Genomic DNA, 26,080 nt, shown 5'->3' on the forward strand with positions numbered 1-26,080 from the left:
TTGAGTCTCACCAAGTCACCTATGCAAAATTGAAATGTGGTTATTATCTATATTTTTCAGAAAAAGCATGTAAGGCATCACAGGAAACCCACCCTACTACTCTTACCTATAGGTTGAGTGAATCAGATGAAGTGAACTGGCATTTTAAAGATGACTCCTGATTGGATAATTAGTAAGTGCCAGATTCATTCTCATAAACTCATCTGACTAAATAAAACCACTATCTCAAGAGTTTCCTCTGGTATATGTTAAAGATCGACTCATTCTGAGAAGACTGGCCCACCTAGATTTGTTCATAAGCAGTCATTTATCAAATTCCAGCTCCTGACATATAGTTTGACTTGGCACAAATTGACTATGAAATTCTAATCCAAGCAGGTCCCTTACTTCTTTTATTTGAATAATAATTACTATAGGAGTATCAGTTAATGCTCTCTCTGTTTTCAAGAAATAATTCTTATATGAGGCTCATTAAAAATCTGCAATTCATTCTCATCTAACTGTCCAATGAATATCAATACTCCAAGAATCATTGATTAAGTATGCTGTATGATCACAAGATAAGAGTCAATTAGGAAACGCCTAGCTGTATTCTTAAAAATGTTTAATTGGTAAAACCACTTTACTCAAATATGATTAAGAGCTAACAGTTAATTGAGGACTAAGATATGACTATTACAGAGCCCGTACCAGGATAACAGCTCTTTTCTAAAAGATGATTTCCAGTTAATTAGAACTTTTCCCTAACATGTAGCTATCTTAGTCTCTTTTATGCAATGAATTTCTGGCATACGGATCTCAATTTTGGGAGGTCATTTTCTTTTCTGATGAAATTACTTCAGTCCTAGGAGGAAGCTCATAGGGTTTGGTTTGCTTTTGTAGTTTCTCTTCCCTTCTTCTCATAATTTCTCTGAAGTGATTTTTTCCCTCTAACTCCTTATCTTCACGTTCTTTGGCCTCACATATTGCATCTTCTTTCTGCCAGGTCTTCAGCTCTTCCTGCCACTGTTACAGAGAAAAGGTGTCATTTACATATGATGTAAATTGATTCGGCATGAAAAAAATCATTTTACCTACTCAAAATGCAAATTCTTATATTCAATTATCCTCTTAACTTTTCTCACAGATATTCTTCAGGAATTTGTACTCTACCACACTGGAAAAATATATAAGCTATCTATCAAAAAGTGTGCCAGTCCCACAAAACAAACAGGATTCCCTCTTAACACTTTAATAATAATAGACCATTCAAAAGAAGAGATAATAGGATTTATATTTCTATATACCAAATAAATTCCCTTTCTTCATCAATATTGATATTTCCATGAGAGCATGAAATCATAAAATAAGAAATCAAGCCGAAGAAAACCCAAATTAAAGTGAAAGGCAAAGATTGTGATACTATTACATGTGAGGTCAAAAAAATGATAAATCCTAATATTGCAGTAGACCATTAACAGATTCGTTGCAATTAAGGATGTTAACTCATAACAATAACAGCATATCTGAAGGTAAGGGCCCCAGGAATAAGGAGTGGGAAGTAACAATGGTCTTTTAGTCAAGCTTTATCTGGAGGACATTTTTTCCCTCCTAGTATCTCTCATGAAAGAAAGGGTAAAAAGTGGTGGTAAACCCTGGTTAGGCTGGGTGAAAAGTTAAAGGCAGAATGGCCCCTATTATGAAATGTTGGAAATTCCTAAAGATACTACCTATATTGCTCGTTTGTCATCCTCCACTCATGCATACACACAAGCAACCAGACTGTGTTTAACAACCTATCAATTAACTTATAAATTACTATATATTAGTGCTGTGAATTATAAGTGATATGAATTGTAAGTGGGGCCAAACCTCAGAATCCATAACATCTCACTCAGCCTTCCAAAGGCAATAGAACTTTTAAAAATGTCAACATACTCAGAGTCAGTATTTTTTAAAAGCATAACAAATCATATCTACTTTTAAAATTCCAATTAAAATTTAAAGACATAAGAAATACAAAAATTACTTGCACTTATCTCGAGGCTGTTTCTACACACAGTTATTACTCATATAATTTCATTTCTCAGAAACCATTTTTGCATGAAATATCCAGAAAATTGAGACAAAACATCCTGAACATCCAAGCACAGGCTGAAATTCATGCTTCGGCTTAGTCTACACATTCATTGATACTTATCTGTGACATAATTTTTTTCTTATATAATAAACTAATTAGTAATATTGTTTCACAGAACTACCAATTTTATGTTATAGCATAGAGGTGGTAGTTGGTGAAATAAGATAGTATCTATAAACAAAGACAACTATTCTGCTCACATGAGAGATTTCAATGTACCTAACAACTTTGATATCTACATTGTGAAAAATGGACAGAGGATTAATCCCAAAGAACTCACAGTAAAATAGTATGCTTGGGTTTCCCAAACAGCATGTATAAAAACAGGACTGTGGCATATCACTAATGCCTAGGAGGCTGCTCTTCCTCCCTTTTTCCCTTGTTAGACTGGGCAAGGCTAGAATTCACCATAACATTATAATCTTCCATTTTGTTACCCAGAAAAAAAGTAAACTTTTCTTTCATATCTTTGTCTCTGTTGACTTTGACAAATTCTATTTGGATAAACCATTGTCTTGTCTTTACTTTTGTCTGCCAATATTATCATTGACGTGACAGCTAGGAGTATGCAGGTTTGCTTGAAACAGAAATGGTGCTTCTGTTTGATGAGAAACAGAAGCACCATTTACTGTTTTTTTCAACTCATTCCCTCAAGAATTCAATCATCATGCTATGGAATACCAGCAGTTTCTTAATATCTGCTGAGCAATTAGGTGTTCACCTTATTTCTTGCTTATTGTGGTCACTCAGTAATGTTAGCTAAGCAATGAGGGAGAACTAAAAAGAAAAGTAGATTTGGAGTCCAAAGATTTGGTTTCGTGTGTATAACGCAGTCATTTCCTAACTTTCAAACCTTGGGCAAATGACTAAAATGTAAACTACCATTCTTATTGGTAAATGTTTTATGGGGTTGTTGTGAGGATTAAAGTAAATAATGTAAAGACATTGTGAAAAGTGTAAAACATTACATGCAAAGCATTACTGCTTTAACTACTGAAAGGAAATGGCATATACACGAATACTTTGTTAAATGTGATATTCAAAGAAACTTCCATAAACCTTCCCAAATCAATATTACAAACAACTATTTGATTAGGCCAGCTACATATCAAACAATTTGGGTGCTATCAATTATCAAACTTATTTCCAGAGAAGATTCCTTTACCCTTTTATAGCTACACTCTAAACAGTTTCATGGCAACAATAACCTACAAAATGCTTATTATACCTTTGGAAAGAGGAAAAGATGATGGTATTTAGGATCCATTTCCTAGCCTTCTCTTCCCAGCCTCCTCTCTATCATTCAAAATAATGTCTTCTGTCTCTTCAACTAGCCCAAGGCAGATGAGTCTAATCATAAAGTGATTAAAGTCTTTCTATTCTTTCAGGGGTAAAGAATAGTCATGGAAACTGAGTAAAAAGATTTTTGATCTGTTATTAAAACTACACAATATATATGTGTATATACACATTGGCATTTTGCTACCTCTTGTGATCTATTCTAGATAATTTGGTTGAGTGAATGGTAAAATATAGATGCTATAATTTATGAACCATTAGAAATTTTTTATAATACCCTGTACATGTGATATATTGGTTTAGCAAAACCTTCATTGTAGAATAACAATACAATACTACAGCTCTCATTTTGTGTTTCCAGGGTATCATTCTGTTTCCAAATTCTAATGTGTATAGCTATTGCTAGAGTAGTTTACATATTAGCAATATGATAAATTATAATTCAGTGGGATAAGTAAATGAAATAATCCTCATTATCTCAAAAGGTCACTAATTAAATGGAGTACAAAGATTAATCATGGGAGAGAACCCTAAAGATTCCACCAAAAAACTACTAGAGCTGAAAAATGAATTCAGCAAATAGCAGGATACAAAATAAATATTGAGAAATTAGTTGCATTTTTATACAACGATAATGAACTATCAGAAAGGGAAACTAAGAAAATAATCCTGTTACAACTGCATTGAAAGAAAGAAATACCTAGAAATAAATTTAACCAAGGATGTAAAAGACCTGTACTTGGAAAATTATGAGACACTGAAGACAAAAACTGAAGAAGATATAAATAAGTGGAACCTTATACCATGTTCGTGGATAGGAAGAATTAACATCATTAAAATGTCCATACTACCCAAAGCAATCTATAGATTCAAAGCAATTCCTATCAAGATACCAATGGGGTATTTCACAGAACTACAACAAATATTCCAAAAATTTATATAGAGCCACAAAAGACCCAGAATAGCCACAGCAATCTTCAGAAAAAAAACAAAAAAACAAAACAAAGTTGGAGGAATCATGCTACTTGATATGAAACTATACTACAAGCCATAGTAATCAAAATAGCACAAAAACAGACATACAGATCATTGGAAAAGAATAGTGAGACCAGATGTAAACCTACACCCTTATGGTGAATTAATATTTGACAAAGGAGCAAGAACGTACAATGTGGTAAAGATAGTCTATTCAATAAATGGTATAAACTCTACTCCTATAAATAAGCAATCATAAAATGATTTGGCAAGAAATCATCAACTAAATATAGCTCAATGGATTAAAATGTCTTAGCCTTGTATTGCCAGAGCTTGTTTAACTCATACCACAAACAAAGTGATTAAAGTCTTTCTAATAGTTCAAGGGTAAAGAATGGTCACTGAAAATTGAGTCAAAATATTTTTGTTTCATTATTAAAACTACATGGTAGAAGAAATCAGTGTTCAGTGTTCAATATCAGATTCTTATATAAAAATATCAGTACTAATTCAAGGAAACAAGATAAGGCTAGTATTTTTAAATGACAGAGGCTAAATTTTCTGTAACCCAATGAAGGCGTTGATACGTATAGATAGTACTGTGAGATACAATTAATTTTGGCAATGCCCACATGGCCCTACTTTTAAATTCCACATGTTAATATTAAAGTCTCAGAACTACACATTCTAATTCAAAATACCTTTTTTAAAAAAACAAAGCTTTTGCCAATAATTTAAGAAAGTCAATCTTACATGATGGTCAATGATTCTTGCCAATTCTTCATCTTTCCTGGTGAAGAAATCTGGATATGGAAACATGGGGAGGTCTATTACAGAAGGGTGTTCCCTTTAAAAGAGCATAAGAACAGATACAATATTAGGTATAGATATTCTGCCTCCCAGGAATATATAGCTTTGAAAGCCATAATTCATTACTAAGCATTTTAATTCTACATTCTTAACATCAAGTACTTACTCTGTATAGACTACTATATATTAGCTTTTAGTTTCGGTAAGCCATGACATACAGAATAAGAACTACACAATAATAAAAAGGCAATCTTCTCCTAGGATAAAAGCTCTATATTTTTGATACCCTATGCTTCCCTCATATCACCAAGTCCTCTTGTTTTACACTTTACTAAGTGCTTCTCAAATATTTTCTTTATCTTCATTTCCACCATCATTTCCTTAATTTAAACCATCATCTGTTACATGGACTTAGGCCTCCTCTTTGGAATCCTTGAATCCACCATGTGCCTTCCCTTCATCATACTTATCTCAGTTGTAATTTTACTTTTATCTGTGTTCCTGTGTGAGTTTCATGTTCCCTGGTTAGAATATGAGCTACATGATTGTGGTGACTTGATTTATTTATCATTGTCTTATCAGTGCCCAACATAGTTCCATTCGACACTCCATGAATGTTTACATGTTCAGTGAATTATGAGATGAATAAATGAAAGCTGTGCCATCAGTAAGAATCTATCACAAAACACACTTAGGTCTGTAGAGCAAGAGAGTGGCAATCTCAGGAGACAAGTCACAGAATGGAGCTAATTAGCAGGAGTTCAACTCAAGTGGCTGGTGACCAGGGAAAATATATGGAGCCTTCTCCCAACCCATACAATTTGGAAATATTGTGGAGCAGAAGAGCAATCAGCTTCCCACTGCATTCAGAATAGGCACTCTAGCCATTCTAGTAAAATATTAAAGGAAAATATGATTCTAGAATGCTGAGGAATTTGAGGACACCTGGGGGTCGACACAGGTTAACTATATTTATTTAACAAAATTTGAGCACTTCTGATATTCAAAGAAATATGCTAAATGCTGTAGAAAAGGAATAGGCAGAATATTAAAAATATTTAAAGGTTAAAATTATTCAAGTAACTTGCCTCAAATTCCTTCTGAATTATAAAAGTTTAAATTAAGAAGATGCATAACAATATATTAGAAAACCTTTAAAATGGAAAGACTAAATGGATATGCTTGAGTATATCTGTGATTTCCAGTTATTTCAGTTGAATAGTTTGTACTAGAAAAGATTCATAGATAACTATAACACAAGACAACCTGAGTCATAAGAGAGGCAAACATTCAATGATATAAACAGAAAAATATAGTAAAATGTTTAAGCATACGGGCTCTATACTCAAATCTTGAAGCAAATTTTGGTTCAGCCACTTAGTGTTATTTAATCCCTCTGTTCCTCATTTTTTCATTTTTAATGTAAAAATAGTAACTTTATTTTTATAAATATTAAAAAGAAGTAAGACATAAAGCATGTTTGATGAAGCAAATACTGAACAAGGTTCAGCTGCACTATTCATAATGCTATCATTATCAAAAGAATTCACAGGAAGAAGCCATGGTAAAACAGAGACAATTCAAGTTCTTTTTTAAGTTCCTCTTACTGGGATGCCATTTATTTCTTTTTCTTTCCTAATTGCTCTGTCTAGGACTTCCACTACTATGATGAATATAATTGGAAAGAATAGGCAAATTTGTCTTGTTTGTAATATTAGAGAGAAAAAAACTATCAACCTTTCACCACTGAGTATGTTAACTATGGACTTATCATTTATGACCTGTATTATATTGAGCTACATTCCTTCTAAAACCAATTTGTTGAAAGTTTTTATGATGAAAGAATAAAGATTTTAAATTTGTCAAATGCTTTTTCTGCATTTGTTGAGATGATCGTATAATATTTATTTTTTCATTCTATTAATGTGGTGTATCACATTTATTGATTTATGTATGTTGAACCAGCCTGTATCCCAGGGATAAATTCCGCTTACTCATGCTGTATGATGCTGTTGAATTTGTTTGTAGTAGTTTGTTGAGAATTTTTTTCTATATTCATCAGAGTATTGGCCTGTACTTTTCTTGTAGTATATTTGTCTGGCTTTGGTAACAGTTTCAAAATGACTGCCATTAATTCTTTAAATGTTTGATATAATTAACCAGTGAAGTTATTTGATCCTGGGATTGTCTTTGTTGGGAGGTTTTTGATGACTGATTCAATCTCCTTACTTGTTTTTGGTTTTTTCAGATTTTCTGTTTCTTCTTGATTCAGTCTTTGTGGGTTATATGATGGTTCTAGGAATTTATTCATTTCTTCTACTTTATTCAGTTTGTTGGCATCTAATTGTTCATAGTCATCTCTTACGATCCTTTGTATTTTTGTGATATCTGTTGCAATGTCTTTTGTTTTTTTATTTTATTTCACTCTTCTCTCCTTTTATCTTGGAAAGTCTAGCTAAGTCTGTTGAACTTACTTGTCTCTTCAAAAAACTAGCTCTTAGTGTTATTGATCTTTTCTATTGTTTTCTGATGTTTCGTTTATTTCTGCTCTAATCTTTGTTATTTCCTTCCCCCTGCTAATTTTTGGTTTATTTTGTTTTACTCTTTATAGTTTCTTGAGGTATAATGTTTAGTTATTTGAGATCTTTCTTTTTTTCTTAGTGTGGGTATTTATCGCTCTAAACTTCCCTCTTAGAATTGCTTTTGCTGCAGCCCATAAGTTTTGGTATGCTGTGAATCCATTTTCATTTAACTCAAGATTTTTTTTATATCCCATTTGATTTTTTAAAATTATTGGCTGTTCAGGAGAATGTTGTTTAATTTCCACATATTTGTGACTTTCCAGTTTTTTTCTTGTTACTAATTTCTAGTTTATAACATTGTGGCTGGAAAAGATACTTGGGATGATTTCAATGCTTTTAAATTTGTTTTGTGATCTAACATATGATCTGATCTATCCTGGAGAATGTTCCAAGCACACTTAACAAGAATGTATGTTCTACTGCTTTGGGGTAAAATGTTATATGTATATGTCTATTAGGTCAATTTGCTCTAAAGTATAATTCAAGTCCAATGTTTCTTTTTCATTTTTCTGACTAGATGATCTATCTGTTGTTGAAAGTGGGGCATTGATGTCCTCTACTATTATTGTACTTCTGTCTGTTTCTCCCTTCAGATCTGTTAGTATTTGCTTAATATAGTTCTGTGCTCCAATGTTTGGTGCATATATATTAATAATTATTATTTCCTCTTGATGAATTGACCCCTTTGTCATTAAATAATGACCTTCGTCTTTTGATAGTTTTTGAATTGAAGTCTATTTTGTCCAAGGTAAGTATAGCTATTCTTGCTCTCTGTTTCCACTTGCATGGAACATCTTTTCCATCTCTTTACTTTGGGTCTTTGCATGTCCTTAGAACTGAAGTGGGTCTCTTCAGTAGGCAGCACAGAGTGTGATCTTGTTTTTTCATGCATTCAGTTACTCTATAGTTTTTGATTGGAGAATTTAGTCCATTTACATTTAAAGTAATTATTGATGGGTAAGGATACACTAATGTCTTCTGATTAGTTGTTAAGGCTATTTTGTCATCCTTTTGTTCCTTTCTTCCTTTGGGAACTGATGATTTTCCATATTGGTATGCTTAGATTCATTTCTTTTTACCTTTTGTGTATTTACTCTAGGTTTTTGCTTTGTAGTTACTATGAGGCTTATATAAAATATCTTATTGATAAAACAATCTCTTTTAAGCTGATAACTCCAGTCACAAATAAAATTAGATCTTAAGTTTGCCATCCAATTATACTTCAGTACCATTTTCCCTAATTCCATTTCAATTCAATATTCTTAGGAACCATGAATCATTCTGGAAACTGAAAGTTTTCTAATCCTTAGAGACACATTTAACCATAACCATAACTTTCACACTCAAAACCCCATCTTTAAAGCAAGAGGTTAAAAAATAAATGATTTTTCTGGACACATAAATGACAGATTTTTAATCTAAATTAAATAATGTTGATTTTGTAAAGGTGATTTGTTCAAATAGCAAATCATATATGTCTTTTCTTTGAACACTATTTTTAATTTTCTTTTACCATAATTGCCTTGCCTAAATCACAGAGTCTCAAGATTATAGATTCTTGTTAGAGACAAGATTTAAAGTGCAAATATTTACAAGAAAGTTATCTAAAGTTAAAAAAAATTGACAACGAATAAATCTTCTTGGATACTTTTAAGGGTAGGTTAGTAAAGTAATAGCTTGTTTTAAACTTGACTATTACTATTACCATTACTTGATCTCACATTAAAAATATCTAGTACCTATTTAATTGCCATTGTTTTACAGTTCCTGCATTATAAAACATTCTATGAAAATACTCCACTCAGTGAAAATTAAAAATTGCTCTGTTCTCACTCCTCCAGCATCTACAACCTGGGTAGTGACCCTATTTCTGCTTGGCATGAAGAACTGCCAGCCAAGGGAAGCTTCAGGGTCCTTAACTTCTACTGTTCCCAGGGGCTCTCTCTCAGACATCAGCTGCTACAGTCTCAGTCTTGTTTTCCCTTGCCAGCCAGACTATTGATCTGGTAGTTCCTATATACAATACCTGCAGGAGAGTCTCAGGTGTCACTTTCACATTGACTAGACCTTACAGAAGCAACTAAGGAACTCAAAGTCAAGGCTTTCTGAATTTTAATTTCTTTTCAATGGACATGTTTCACTGAAACAATTCTTCCTGCATCCTAGACATAAAACTCTGCAGTGATGGGCCAAGGATGGTCCTCTGCCACCCTAGCATTGCTGATTCATCTTCTATTTCAGTTTATCCACAATCCCCTAAGTAAATTTAGCCATTGGAGTCTGAGTCTTTTCATCAGTCTCATTTTAGACACTAATCTGTGTGGTTATCAGAACAGAATTGTAATATGATTGAAAGATGCCAAAAGACATAGTAAAAGGATGCTAATTTTTTTTAAAGGCAGCTTATAGAAACTAATGGAGATGGTTTCACAAAGAAAGAGAAAATATATTGTGCTTCAAGCTGAGGTATGGCTCCAGGATCACCTCTGAAACAAATCTGGAAGGATGAATAGTGTTAGTGAGAATAGGGGTGCACCTGACTTAAGTGAGTACATATATCAAAAAACCCTTTGAGGCTGTGTGGCGACTAAGTGACAACTTCAGTTTTGACTGTGTTAAGTGTCTTCTTAACTGGTTGTCACTAGGCCTGTCATCCTGGGTATACTCACCACTGTTTTCTGAACCCACTATGTTCCTTTTTTTTAGGTTTATTCTCTCATTTGGACAAAAATATGCTTAAGGAACTTTCTAAGGCATGGTGAATAGAAGGTAAATAATTTGAAAACATCTTTATTTTACCCTCACATTTAACAAACTGAAGCAGGAAAATATTCAGGTGTCATTTGCTATTTGGACTCTGCCCAAATGGAGAACAGAATAGATTCAGTTAAATTGTTATATGAAACATGTTTACCTGTTTCCAAAACATTATTAACCAAACATATATAATACCAAGGGATATTTGTGATTTTAGAGTGAATATTATTGTCCCTCAGTTTATTGAAGCTGCACTGTATTCTTGCTTCTGATGCTGCTTTTGAGGCATCAGAGGCCTTCCTGGCTTCCAGGCATTGGTAGCAGGCTGTTTATTCTCTCTAGAGCTATATTATTCAAGATGTTTACTCCTAATTTCTCAACATGCAACTTTCAAGTTCTCGCTAATAGAGGAAGAACGACTTGGGAGGAAAGATACTAGTTCTTAGTTGCTTTGGCACAAAAGTGTCATGTCACTTCTGCTTATAATACTTCGCAAAAAATACATGATTCTAACCCGCGGTTTCTAAAGCTTGGCCATATTGATATTTGTTGCAGGGGCATGTCTTGTGCATTGTAGGATATTTAGCAACATCTCCGTACTCTGCCCACTAGATAGCACTAAAATCCCCCATGTGTGACAACCAAAAATGTCTATTGACTGCCAAGGTCTCCTGGGAGCCAAAATCACCCCTTATTGAGACACATTACTCATCTAACACATTACTCATTGATCTGATCCAATGACTAACCAATAGAATATAACAAAGTTAATGGGATAACACTTCCATGATGAGGTGTGACTTCTGTCTTGTTAGCAAACTCCTTTCTGCCTTCTTGGCATACATACTTTGATAAATTAAGTTGCCATATTGGAGAGGCCTACAAGGCAAATGGCTAAAGATGCTCTACAGCCCAGAGTCAGCAAGTGGTTGAGATTCTCAGTCTGACAACCCACAAGGAATTACATCCTGCCAATAATTTGTGAATGATCTTAGAAGCAGAGTTTTCCCTCTTAGTCTTGGCCAACACCTTGATTGCAGCCTTATGAGAGACCCTGAAATAAAGAACCCAGATAACTCCTTCTGGATTCCTGACCCAATGAAAATGTGAGGTGATAAATGTATGCTGTTTTTGGTTGCCACATTTTTGAAGCCGTTTATTACATATCAATGGATTATTAATACAAAGTGCCTTATAGTATGTCTTTTAAATTTTATTTTTCAGCACTATTTGGGCCTTTTAAATGTATAAATTTGTCTTTAGTTCTTTAAATTAAAAAAATTGATAAATAAGTCCCTGTTGTCTTCTTTTTTCTTTTATTTTTTTCTCTAATGCCCTTTATACCAGTGCTAGGCCTCTGGAACTGAGCCTCGAATTTTCATTTTTTCTTGTTCCCACTTTGCTCTTCTTTGTCTATTTTCTACTTTTGAAGAGATCTCTTAAACTTTATCTTCCAAACCTTCTGTTGAATTTTACCTTCCATTATGTTTTAAATTTCTAATAACTCTTTTTTATACTATTTTTTATATTGTCCCCTTTTCATGGATGAACAATTTTCATTTATTTCTTTGAAGAAAATTAATATAGATTTTTAAAAACTTTTCTTTGCTTCTGAACTGTTTCAGTTTTCTCTGAGTGACTTTTACATTTTATTTATTTGGGCCTCTATTATGTTGGAGGTTTGTTGTTGTTTTTTGTTTTTTGTTTTTCAAAAATATGGTGAATTTTATATGCCCATTAACATTTTAACAGCTTTTTGAAGTATAATTGGCACACAATAAACTGCATATATTGAAAATACATATTTCGATACACTTTGACATATATTACCCACTGAACCATCATCATCTCCAAGAAAAAGATCATAGCCACCATTCCCCAAATCTTCCTCATGCCCCTTTTCCCAATTATTTGTGTTTAAAGTAAAAATAGTGAAAAGGCAAGGGAAAGCTATCAGTGGGCTGTTGGGTCCTGTTAAATAATGGCCCTCATGATGGAGTGATTATATTAGTTATATTTTTACTGCATAACAAGTTACCCCTAATTAGCAGCTTAAAACAACAAACATTCATCGTCTCACATTTTTTTGGATGATCTGGACTTTGGGTCATACCTTTGGCTCAGGATCTCTCACAAAGCCAAAATCAAGGTGTTGACAGAGACTGTAGACAACTCAAAAGTCAATGGGGGGAGAATCTACCTTCAAGCATATTTATAGGGCTGTTGGCAAGCCTCAGTCTTAGCTGGCTGTTGGTCAGTTTCTTGCCATTGAAACCTCTTCAGTTTCTTGCCATTGAAACCTCTTCAGTTTCTAGCCATTGAAACCTCCTCATGGTGCAACATGGCAATTGATTTCCCTCAGAGTGAGTGAGTGAGAGTCCTCAAGACAGAAGCCACTGTCTGTCTGTAACCTAATATTGGAAGTGGCATCTCCTCACTTCTGTCATATTCTATTCATTAGAAGTGAATCACTAAGGCTTGAAGAGAGTACACAAGGGTATGAATACAAAAAAGAGGGGATCACTGGAGGCTGTATTAGAGGAGACCATATTAGCACAGGAGTAAAGGCTTTTTCCCCAAATATCAGTATCTACAGACCTTTTCTTGATGCCAAACAGAAACATTAGACAATCTCCTACCTGGGGTACATCACTCTGCTCCCCTCTACCCCCAGGGAGAGGAAGGAAGGGGAGAAAGTGGAAGTGATAGGGACAGAAAGTTGAGCTTTGTATCTGACTCTTCCATATGAAGACTTCACCTTCATTCAATACAACATTCTTGTAGTCTTTGAAGGCTTACAAGCAGTAAAACAGTACGATACGAATTCTGTTTCAAAATGATTACTCTGACAGTTGTGCAGATTGAACAAGAAATACTTAAAGTTGCAGGACCATTTCAGGAGTTATTGAAACAGAATGTTGGCAGTGCGTATTAAAGATTGGAAGAGTTATCTTACCAGAGAAGCAATTGATTGCCATAGCAACTATACAGATTTGGGGCTGGAAAAATGGAGAAATACAAAAGACTGTTTTCTCCTCTCTTTTCTGCCTCTGAATGACTCAACTCTTGCTGGTTAAAGAACATAATAGTAAAAATCTTTAGGCCTGAAGCTAAACTACTAAGAATGTTTAAATATTAATATCCCACCAGTGCTTTATTCCAAGGGTTCTAAACTATAATTTCTTGACATGCTGGCATATTTCCATAATTGTGAGTTATACTACAAATAATGTGTTGTTAATAATAGCTAAGGACCAAATTCTGAAAATTATGCATACTATTAAAATACACTATGCTAGACTTGCAGTATCCCCATAATAATACTCTCACTCTTGGCTATTATATGTTCTTAAATGTATTTGATCAATGGAGCATGCTGAAAAATAGGACATAATCCAGAACCTGCATTTACTACATGGCAATCTTTAGGAATATAGGAGTTATTGTAACTGGACTGCAAAGTGGAACTGAGGATCCAACAATATTCTTCACACAGAAATAGGGGAAAGGCTCACTTGAAAGCAGGTAGTCCTCGCTTTATAACTGTTTACTCCCAAGGTCTTTACCAACTAGAAATACAGCCACTGATTTTTTGCAGCACCTGGAAAGCTACTTTTTATGTCCCTGTATCAGTCCCCATATATACAGTTAGCTTCTACAGGTCATAAAAAATAATTTAAAAATTAAATAGAAGAAAATTGATGGATAGAGATTATATTGCATCCTAGAGAGGTTATTTACCACAAATGAAATTCTACTGGGGGAAAGAGAAATCTTGCAAAGATAAGAAGGGCTCTGTTTTTCCAACAGACTGAGGATAATAGCACTGTTTGGAGATCTGAGAAACAGGCAGAATGGATAGAAAAGTATCTCCTCACATTCCAGCACAGCCACATTAAATAAAAGCCTACCAGAGATTAAAACCATACTAGGCAATATGGTCATCAATGTGCTATCCAGCTGTAAGTTTAAGTAGGGGCTTCTGCTAGCATACAAATGTGATGAGGGGGTCACAAAGATAATGCATATATCCTGTCTGTCATATAGTCACATGTAAAGCTTTCTTCAGCACACGGCAAATAGAAGAAAACTTTCAAACAAATCTCTAAATTATTGAAAAACATGAAGAATGATCCTTTATCTCATATATCCAGAAGAAAATAAACTATAAAAAATTGTTTACTACAGGAATCGGAAAGAAAGTACTGAAAACTGCTTGGCACTCAATGGGGCATAAGATCTATAAAATAGGAGCTGAAAAGTTTTTCAGAGAGAAAATATGTGAGATGAGGAAGAATGGAATGAAAACAAAGTGCCATGGTAAAAGATCAATACATAACAAAAGCAGTTTTAAAAATAAGAAAAGACATTATGAAAAATAAACCAGTGTTTTGGATTACCAATTCAAAAAGATTTCCAAAGTTAAGAGGAAAATATAACATGAAAACAGAGAAAAGATAACTAAAATGGAATAAATAATATGTGATTCAATATAAGAATGACCAATTAAAACAAACAGAAAAATTGGTATAGAAGCAGAATTAAAAATATGACCACAGAAAACTTACAGAGCTGAAAAATGACCTAAGTATGTACAATGAAATGTTTTTCACCCAACCAGGCGTGGCTCAGCGGTTGAGCATCGACCTAGGATCCAGGAGATCGCGGTTCGATTCCCTGTCAGGGCTCATACCCAGGTTGCGGGCTCGATCCCCAGTCGGGGGCGTGCAGGAGACAGCTGATCAATGACTCTCTCATCATTGATGTTCCTATCTCTCTCTCCCTCTCCCTTCCTTTCTCTGAAATCAGTAAAGATACATTAAAAAAAAAAAAAAAAAGATTTTCTGTACCAGTTCAAAAAGGAAATAGAGACTCAAGTAAAAACAAACAAAAAATCTACAAGGGTTAAAGTAAAATTCTCCAAATATTGAGACACAAAAATAAGTAAACACAAATAAAATCAGCCTTAGATTTCTCCCCTGAAGTTGGAAATAATAAAAAAGTGTGCTCTAAAGAATCTTTATATTTTCATATACTTAAAATAAATTCCTTTTTTACACTCCTCATAAATACTTACACTAGGAGATTACGAATGGAAGTAACACAAGCTTTGGTATTGAGAGAGATTCATTAGACTCAGCTTTTTGAGACAAATGATCCGCTATGTAGCTCTAAAAATTAACATTTATCCAATGCTTCTGCAAAGACTAGCAATGAAAACTGAATCAAATTAAACTTAAATTTCAGTCTAAATAATTGTTTTAAATTTTGTTACAACATTGAATAAAAATAAAATGTTGCTTAAGGAGGAAATAATAATTTATTTAATAAATTTAAATCACAATATAATTTAAAATATACATTGTAGTTTTTAAATACAAAAAAATGAAGTAAAAATGTATTACAGCCCCACACTTATATGGAGTGGAGAAATGATCAGAAGGATGTGATGCACAATATATATTTTATTATTGACTTACTTTTTGCCATATAGAATTTTTTTGAGAAATATGAATGTATTCATAAGAATTAAAAACAAGATATATCCCTATCTAATCATTGGGGAAAATAAAAATAAGAAAAATAAATTCTAATTAGAAAAATGCACAATAAAAATAAGAAATTATACAAAACATAGCACTTAAAAGAAAAACACAGAAGACATTTGAATTGTAATAATAAAAGGAGATGCCATTAATACCACAGAAGCCAAAGGAAAAATTAAACTAAATGTAGCTTACAAGAGACCATTGAAACAAAATATTAAACTTAAAAGAGAAAAGAAATAAAGATGACTTGCTAGGAAAATACAAACATTAAAATATCACTTACAACACTAATTTCAGACAAAATGGAATTTAAGGCAAAAATCATTAAATGGTTCAAAGAAAGTAATTTTATATTGACAAATGGTGCATTTGACAACTGCTGCATTCTCCGCTATTTCCATATTCATTTTAAATGACTGGAAGGAAATATGCCAATTTTAACAGCAATTATCTCAAGGAGATGTGATTATAGACAACTTTTACTTTCCTGGTGCATACTGATAGTCATGTCCTTAAAAATTTAGAAAGACAAAAAGTAAATGAAAGGAAACTGTCTACAAAATAAATAAATATAGCTAGTTTTTAACCTCTGTGAAATGAAATGATTGGTTTTTTGTTCTTCACATGTCCATGCCACTTAATATGCCCAACTACCCCTTTCAAGATTGCCTCTCTATTTTCTGAGACACATGTTTTCCAGGTCTCTTCCATCTGTGGTTGTGCCTTCTCTGAATTCTCTTCTCATTATAGGGATTTTCCCAAAGTTTTCTCTACTTGCTGTTACTTTCTTCCTTTTAATTGTCCAGATTTAATTACTACCATAATCTAGAAGGTTTTTATTACCTCCTTACCCTGCTTCTACCTTTGCAACTACTTGGTGAACATCTCTACCTCAGCATCTTAGTGATACCAAAAAGTCGGTATGTCTAAAACCGAAGTAATTTTGTTTCATTCACCATTAATTAAATGAATATCTATTGAGCATCTACTACGTGCTCAGCTCTGCATCAGATTCAGGGACTACAAAGCAGATTCTTGCCTTCAAAAGCTAAGAATCTAATGGGTCCTTCCAAAATTTGCCTTTTCTGGTTCCCTATTTTGATAAAAGCACTATCAACTTCTGAACTATCAAGGCTCAACATCTCTGGTTGGCTTGCTTGTTTAGCTAGTTATTACATTAGTTAGCTAGTTATTACATTAGTTAGCTTGGTTACTCTTCTCCCTCTCTTGCTTTTCACATCCAAATAGCTGCCTGAAGCTGTGTTTTCAGTTTCCTGCCTGGTCTTTATCTCTACCGTCTACTCTCTATTCACGTTTCCTAACTTTCACTTGTACTTTTGAAATAACCTCTTAAATTATCTTATTACCTCCAAATCTCTATACTTCAATTTATTGTATAATCTACTGCCAGTTCTGTCTTGCTAAAGCAGCACTCCAGGCTTAGCACCAGTGCAGGTAAATTATAAAAATTAATAAAAAAAAATTAATAACTGAATGACATGAATACCAGCCAATCAAAACAGGTGCCAGATAAGTTTTAACTGATCAGAACAGATGTGAGATGTAAGCAACAAACTACAATACCAGTGTTTTCCATCATTCCTGGATCTACCTATTCCCACCCCATAGTCAGATGTGCTCTTGGGTCAGAGACTCTAATGTAGGCACCAAAATCCTACTGCATTTGTCTTGGACACACAGAGAGACCACATTTCCGGTCCTATTACTTCTCATCAATGGAATAAGTATGAATTTTCTGAGCTTAGTTAGGTTATATGCCTCCCTCTTGGTTATCCTCACACACAAAAGTGACGTGGAGGACCTATGGGAGGGTAGAACTAAAAAATGAAAGAACCTAGGTCCCTGAATGAGCACATAGTAGGCCATCTGAAAAGGAACACCACACTTGGCTGTGACGGAACAAGAAATAAATACTTACTGTGTTAAGCCACTGATAATTCAGTATTTTCTCTGTTCTTGGAGCTAAAATTGCCCTCCTATATAGTCTCTCCTCTGTCTCCTTAACACCCTGTATCTGTCTCTATTTGAGACGCATTCAAACTATAATTTATATGTTTTTTTATTTGTACATCTCTCTCTCCTTTTAAGATAACTCAAAACTCCTTTAGAGCAAGGAAACTCCCTTTTATTTTGTCTCTAGAACATAGCATATTTGCCTGAAGTTAAATATACCCTGAAAATCTGTCTCTTAGATATATTGCTTTTATAAATGATTCCTGTTATTTTATGATATCTTTCAATAGTCCTAATACTCTGATGATCCCTCATAGCTTAAAAGACAAGTTCAAGGTCTTAGGCTAGTTCGCCAGGATCGTGATTACCTGGCCACAGCAGGCATATTTTACCTTGTCTTTTACTCCTCCCTTATCCAGTTCCTTAATCTTATAGTCACTGTTTTCAATAAGTTCCCACAACCCTCTGCTTCAATGAATTTGTTTATACTGTTCCTTACACATAGAATTTTTTTTTTAATTTGCTTAAAATCTATTTCCTCCTTAAGGCCTAACTTAAGTAACTTACTATCAATTAAACATTTCCTAATTTCTTCCAGCAAGAAGTCTTTGTTCCCTTCTATAAACTCTTATAGCCCGTTAACTTCCTTATATCATTTATTATTTATACTTAATATTATAGGTATTTATGAACCACATTCATTGCACATCTGGTACTTTAAAAGCTCAATAATGTGATATATTTCCAAGCATGGAATCTTTTTCTAAATACAATAAGAAATATAATCATTATCTCCTTGTAGTTCAACAGTTTACTTAAGGGAAAATTTGTTTACAAGCAAGTGCTAAAATACTGAGAGAAGTTCCAACTACCATTTTTTTAATTCTTGCTAAGTAGTGCAGCATGTTCTAGCAAAGTAACCTACCATAGACCCCTGTTCCGTTTAGATTGCTGTTTTTTACATCTCACTTCTAAAGTAAAGCTGGCTACAGAATCTTTTTTTAAAGCTAATAAATTTAGCTTTAGACAGCACAGATTTTATTTTATTTTGTTTTGTTATTATTATTTTTTTTTAGAGAGAGTGGGAGGGAGGGGGAGAGACAGGGAAAGAGAAACATTGATGTCTCACATGGACTGGTTGCCTCCCACACGTGCCCCTCAGGGACTGAGTCTGCAACTGAAGTACGTGCCCTTGACCGGAATCGAACCTGAGACCCTTCGGTCCCCAGGCTGACACTCTAATCACTGAGCAAAACTGGCTAGGGCTGCTGCAGAATCTGGACTTTAAGAAATAACCTGTTACAATTACAGAAGAAAAACAGTTGTCCATCTTGCCACACAAAAAGAAAGAAAGAAAAAGAAAAGAAGAAAGAAAGAAGAGAGAGAGAGGGAGGGAGGGAGAGAAAGAAGAAAGAAGAGAGAAAGAGAGAGAGAAAAGAAATATAACAAAATCTTATTTGAATTGATTTTATAACAATTACTGCAGATGATAGATAAAGCAATAATTAGATATTAGGTGAGACAAAATGTATTTTGTAGCACAGACAACTGATGATTATTGGTTAGTTAAACTCTTCCAGCTTCTTAGTTTTCCCTCAGTGCCCCTCTCAGTTTTGAACAGTACAATCCAGTACACTTCTATTAGAAGAACCCATGCAGATTGCTTACATTTCTGTGGGACTGATTTTGCAGCATCTAAAGTACAGATAGTTGTTTGTTCTGTGTGCACACAGAAAAACCTTGAATTGATTTAAAATGAAGCAGGTCAGTGTAGATCAATTTAGACCACACCAGCCCATGAGCAGATGCAAATTAGGTTTGTCCTACTGAGACCGAAAATAGATTCCATCAAATCTTATCTAAGCAGATTCTGAAAATGTGCCTTAAAAGAGGCAGCCATAAAAAGCCCAAGATTCCTGTAGTGCTATGAATAAGAGGAAATGGAAGAAAGGGCAGGCGATAAAAAGATATCTCAACAAAACCATTTCCCAATATATAGCCTAGTGTTTTTATTTTCTATGTTAATCAGTTTAGGAGGAAAGATACCATTGGAAGAACAAATAAGAAAGCAATCTAATGACATTATGCCAGCTGCTCTTGTCATCCATAATTTCTCCTGCAAAGGTAACAAAGGGCAGTACTCAAATTCAAGGGACAACACTGCACCTAAATGCATGCATGTACTCTTTTCAGTGTGTGAGGTGCTTAACAGAAAGCTTTTTAGTGATCACCTGGAAAACCAAAAGGTAATAATTCATAAAGCCACTGGACTTGGAGAGCCACATTGCTGTGACATAGCGATTGCTTGGCTGATGTCATAAGATCATTGCTGTGCTTTGTCAACAATTTCATCTTAGAAAGAGATTGTGAAAAATGACTTTACAACTTCTTTTTGTTCTATTTCTCTGCAGCAAAATGAGCTGTTCTCCATAATTTGTTACCAAAGAGAAGTGAATTCCCTATTCTGAGAACCTCAGGTATATAATACCTGACTTTAAGTCTCTATTGTATACTTTAAACTGTTAGATAATAAGATGCTCATTCAGAGCAAATTTGTTGGGAGACTTGTTTTCAGTGTCAGAATCTTAGCCCTGGTTCTGCTACTACCCAGCTGGGTGTAACACAGACTCTCAGCGCTTCAATTTCCCCATCTCAGCCTCTCATTTGAGGCTCTGGGTTTTTTTGTTCATTCTTTTCTCACTAAGCCTTGGTTCATCTGAGCCATCCATCTTAGTTGGCCTCTTCAGGTCTTTTATTATTTCACTTTATAACAAACAAGGCTCGGTTTTAATTCCATAAACATAGAATTAAAGGCCAATGTTATATAACAAACATCTTAGGCAGTGGAAGATAGACTTTAGGAAAAGGAATATTACCAGGGCTAAAAAGGGACATTACAAAATGATGGGGGGCGGGGGGGGGGGATCAATCCACCAAGAATAAGAAACAATCCTAAATGTGTGTGGGCCTAAAAACTGTTATAGAATACATGAAGCAAATACGATGGGACTGAAAAGAGAAACAGACACATCTACGATTTGGATTTGAAGTAGCCATAATACTTAGATACTTCAACAATTCTCTCTCAGAATTCAATATAACAAGTAGACAGAAAATCAATAAGGATATTGAAGCCTGATGCAACACCATCAATCAACTTTATGTAATTAACATTATAGAACATTCCAGCTAACAACAGCAGAATATAAATTATGGCTCAGAATATTGTATATATTCACCAAGATAGAAAGTATTCTAAGACATAAATTCAAATAACATATTTAAATTAATGAAAAACAAAGAGTTTATTTTATCTAAGATTAAAAAATACTTAAATTAGAAAGCAGTAATGGAAAGATATCCGGAAAATCTTCACATACTTGGAATTAAGCTACATGCTTCTAAATAACCCATGAGTCAAAAAGAAAGTCATGTGGGAAATTAGAAAATATTTTAAATTGAAAATAAATAAATAAATAAATAAATAAATAAATAAATAAATAAATAAAAACAAAATTTGTGGAATGCAATTAAAGCGGTCCTTAGAGAGAAATGTATAACATTAAATGTTTATATTAAAAAACAAAAAAATGTTTCAACTCATTGATTTAAACTTCTACTTTAACAAACTGGTAGAAGAAAAGCAAATTTAATCCTAAAATATAGAAGAAAGTATAATATAAGCACAATACGCAATGAAATTGAAAGTGGAAAAAACAAAAGAGTAAATGAAAACCAAATACTTGAGGTTTTTTTTGCAAAAGATCAATAAAAATGATAAACCTCTAGCCAGACTTAACAAACAAAACAAAAATGGAAGATACAAATTACCAATATCAGAATGGAAATGGAAATATCCTTAAAAGGATAACAAAATATTACAAACAATTTAATGCCAATAAATTCAACAACTTAGACGCAACGGGCAAATTCCTTGAGGTAAAAAGTATCAAAGTTCATTCAAGAAGAAAAAGAGTTTAACATGACTGTTCTTCTATAAAGGAACTGAATTCCAAGAAAGAAAATACCAAGCCCAATCACTAATTCTTCCAAACTTTTAAGAAAGAAATGCCAATACTATAGAAACTCTTCATAAAAGTAACATTTCCTAATTCATGTCATGAAGCCAGGGTTAACCTGATACTAAAACTAGAAATAAGTGTTACAAGAAAATATTAGTGATCAATATTTTTCATGAATATAGACATAAAAGTTTGAGCAAAATAATAGCAAATCAAATCCAGCAATGTATAAAAGGGATAATAAATTATGAGCAAATAGGTTTTATCCCAGGAATGCCATTTCAACATTAGAAAAATCAATCATAATTACCATATCACTAGACTACTAGACTAAAGAACTTCATATGATTATTTCAGTAGATGAAGAAAAGTATTTAACAAAATTCAATATTCACTCCTGATAAAAACTCTCTGAAAACTAGAAATAGAAGGGAACTTCCTTATTCTGATAAAGGGCATTGTGAAAACCTATAGCTTATATTCTACATAATGATGAAAGCTGAATGCTTTGCCTTTAAGATCAGAAACAAAGCAAGAATATTTGCTCTCACCACTCCTACTAAACATTGAACTGGAGGGTTCTAACCAGTGCAATAATTTTTTTATATACAAAAAAGAAATAAAAAATTAGAAATAAATAAAAGTGTCTTTGCTAGTAGCTGATATAATTATCTGCTAAAAATCCTATGAAGTCTACAAAAAAGTAATTAGAACTAATAAGTGAGTTTAGCAAGGTTACACATTAAAAGGCCAATATACAAAAACCAATTGCAATTCTATATACTGTCAATGAATAATTAGAAACCCCAATACAAAATTTTTATAATAGCAATGAAAGCATAAATAATTTGATATAAATCTAGCAAAATATGTGTAGCATCTATGTGCAGAAAATTTAAAAACACTGATAAAAGGAACAAAAAATGATCTAAATTCAGATAGAGATATGAATTAAGAAGTCAATATTGTGAAGATGTCAATACTCTTCAAATCAATCCAGACAGTAGTGCAATCACATTCATACCTCTGAAAAATAAGAATACTTCCTGGTATCCAGATTTATTACAGAGCTACAGCAAATTAGTGTGATATTGACATCAAGATAAACAATTAGATCAATGGAAATATATCCCCACAAATGCAGTGAATTGTAGTTTGACAAAGGTGCAAATGCAATTACAGTGGACAAAGGATAGCCTCTTAAATGGTACTGGGATAACTGGGATTTCATATGAAAAAACAACACACACAAAGAACTAACCAAAACCTTGCATGATATAGAAAATTAACTCAAAATGCACAAGGACAAATATAAAACTTAAAAATTATAAAACTTCTGTGAGAAAATATGAGGGAATTCTTTGTGCATTATGCAAGATTTCATAGTTACTATACCAAAAACAATAGCAATTCAATTTTTTAAAAATCATAAATTGTACATTATCAAAATTAAAAACTTTTCCTCTGTAAAATATACTAGTAAGAGAATGTAGAGATATACCACAGAGAGGGAGAAAATATTTGCAAAGCAAATAGTACTCAAAAGGCATATACCTACTATTTTTTGAACTCTCAAATTTCATTAATTAAAAAAACAATAAAAAGTGGTCAAAGGATTCACAAAGGAAGATCTTTGGATGCTAAATAAGTTCATGAAAATGTGCTCTACATCGTTAGTCAGGCAAAGGAGATTTAATACCACAATGAGATAACACTTCATATCTATAAGAATGGCTACAATTAAAAAACAAAAAACTAACAATACCAAGTGCTGACAATTAGAGCATTTATATATTCCTGATGGGAAGGCAAAATGGTACAGCTACTTTGGAAAACAGTGTAGCTGGTTTTTATAAAGCTAAGCATACTTTTAACATACAATCCAGGAATCTCACCTCTAAGCACTTACGTATGTTTTTATTTAACCTTGGTATGTGAGGTTAAATGTGAATGTTTAATAATCACGCTTATAGTCATGCAAAAACTAGAAACCAAATGTCTCTGGACTGATGTATAGATAAAAATGTGGTATATCCATGCAATGAAATCTACTCTTCAACATAAAGGAATAGATACATCAATGTAGATTAGTCTCAAATGCATTATGCTTAGAGAAAAAAGTCACCTAAGAACGAACTTAGGCACTGTAAGTTAAAATGGAATGCAAACAAGATATTCCAATGGAAATAATGCTACATATTAGAAGGAAACTGTTCCAACTTTATAAAAGTGATTGCAAAAGCCACAGTTAGATAATAATAAATGACACACATTACAATGCTTTTAGAAGTTTGTATATACAGTGGTCCCTGGGTTTTGGAATGTGCTCCGTTCCGGACACCCTTCGAGCTCTGAAACGTTCGGAAACCGAGGGATCCGCAGCCCGCAGCTGGGCCTCAGGACCTTGCCCTCAGCGGGAGCCGCGGGGCAGGTTTCGCTTCCGAGGAGTGTTCGAAAACCGAAGCCTTTCCTCCCGGGTTCAGGGCATTGGTAATGCGAAATGTTCGTCAACAGAGACAGTGGAAAACAGAGCTACCACTGTAGCTGGTTCTTTTGCAGAATTGGTGATTAGACAAAGTGGCAAAGTAGTCAGTTACATATATATATATTCATAACTTATAATAACAAAGATACTATATCTATCTTTCTAGAGAGAGAGTTTTTATCATCAGAGGCTCTTTGAGGATGGGAAGTGTATTTTTCTGTCAAAGCTTATCATATCTTATAAAGGAAGTTTTTCTATCAGTTATACCTTTTAAAATCCTATGCGTGTTCATTATGATTATTTATTTTAATTTTATCGTAAATTAATTCATCTTTCAACTGTTCATTTTCTTTCCTTAGTTCTCTGGCAGTATTCATTTGTGGGAATTTCGTTGCAGGCTGATTGTAAGTCAGTGTTTTTATTTCTCTCTCATCTTTCTCCTTCCCCCTTGCCTTGCTTTCCCCTCCTTTGCCGAGCCCTTGCAGGGTCTTGGCTTTACCGCCACCTTCTTCGGGCCGTCCTGCCTTCTGGTGTGCTAGTGCAGAGAAGGTCATCAGCTGGCTTTGTGGCGCTCCCTTCCTTTAGCGATAAGGGGACACTGCAGATCAATGAGCCAGGAAAAGGCTAACGTTCGGCCCTAGTTTAGAGGTTATATTGTGTGCTACTAATTTCCAGGTACGTATCTTGGTAAAAGCCACAGGCTTCAGCACCATTAAGAGTAGTTATCTTTAGCCCCTTTCAGGAGAAAAGGGGGAGCTCACTGGAACTATAGCAATGAGCTTGGCTGTGACCCCTCAACTTAAGTGGGGTACTTTTATTTCCTGATACCCTCATAGCAACTGAACCCATGGAAGTATCTTCCATGCTGAGCCTCCCTCACAACTTTCCATTTCTTTTATGATTTTGATATATGGATATGCTTTTCTTGTTTGTTTTGTATGACTATAAATTTTTAATTTTGAAAACTATTTTTATATCCCTTCTATGTGTATGGAGCAGTTAGGAGAGATGGAAAGCTCTGGAGCTTAATACAGGAACTTACTGTGCTAGCCTGGCTGGAAGTCTTGTATATAAAAGACTCCAAATAAATATTTGTTAAACTGACTTGTGTAAAATTGCATCTAATATGAAACATTACAGTTATATTCTACTGAGTTCTTCCCCTCCCCCTTACTTTCAGCCTTATATATTGCATCAAATCAAAATGAATCTCTCTGTGAGGGTAATAAGAATTAAATCTTTGGGATAATCTTTAGGCATTTTTGAGAAGACAAGGCCACTTGACAGCATTTGCAGAAATTGATCTAGGCACATTTCTTTTCTGGCCTTGTTATTTTATTTACATACTTCCCAATAGAAAAGATAGATATTAGAGATCACGTATTATGCTATTGCCTTGGAAACGTCAACTTTCTGCTGTGTTCAACGGTATCAGTAGTAATTCTGGCTCCCTGATGCTACGCAAGGTAGAACTCCCTTTAGACTACATGGACTAACTCTCATTTGTA

The 26,080-nt window shown here is 33.8% G+C and overlaps 1 protein-coding gene across 1 annotated transcript in view; it reads right to left on the minus strand.

The window, feature by feature from the left end:
• Positions 1-769: 769 nt before the first annotated feature.
• TMEM232 (transmembrane protein 232) overlaps positions 770-26,080 on the minus strand; it is a 130,085-nt gene continuing 104,774 nt past the window's right edge. The window contains 3 exon segments of the mRNA XM_087815086.1: positions 770-838; positions 841-1,005; positions 5,147-5,240. Coding sequence (XP_087671212.1) covers positions 770-838; positions 841-1,005; positions 5,147-5,240 — 328 coding nt within the window.

This window comes from Miniopterus natalensis, chromosome 3, assembly GCF_054644295.1.
Source record: "Miniopterus natalensis isolate mMinNat1 chromosome 3, mMinNat1.hap1, whole genome shotgun sequence".
Lineage (NCBI taxonomy): Eukaryota > Metazoa > Chordata > Mammalia > Chiroptera > Miniopteridae > Miniopterus > Miniopterus natalensis.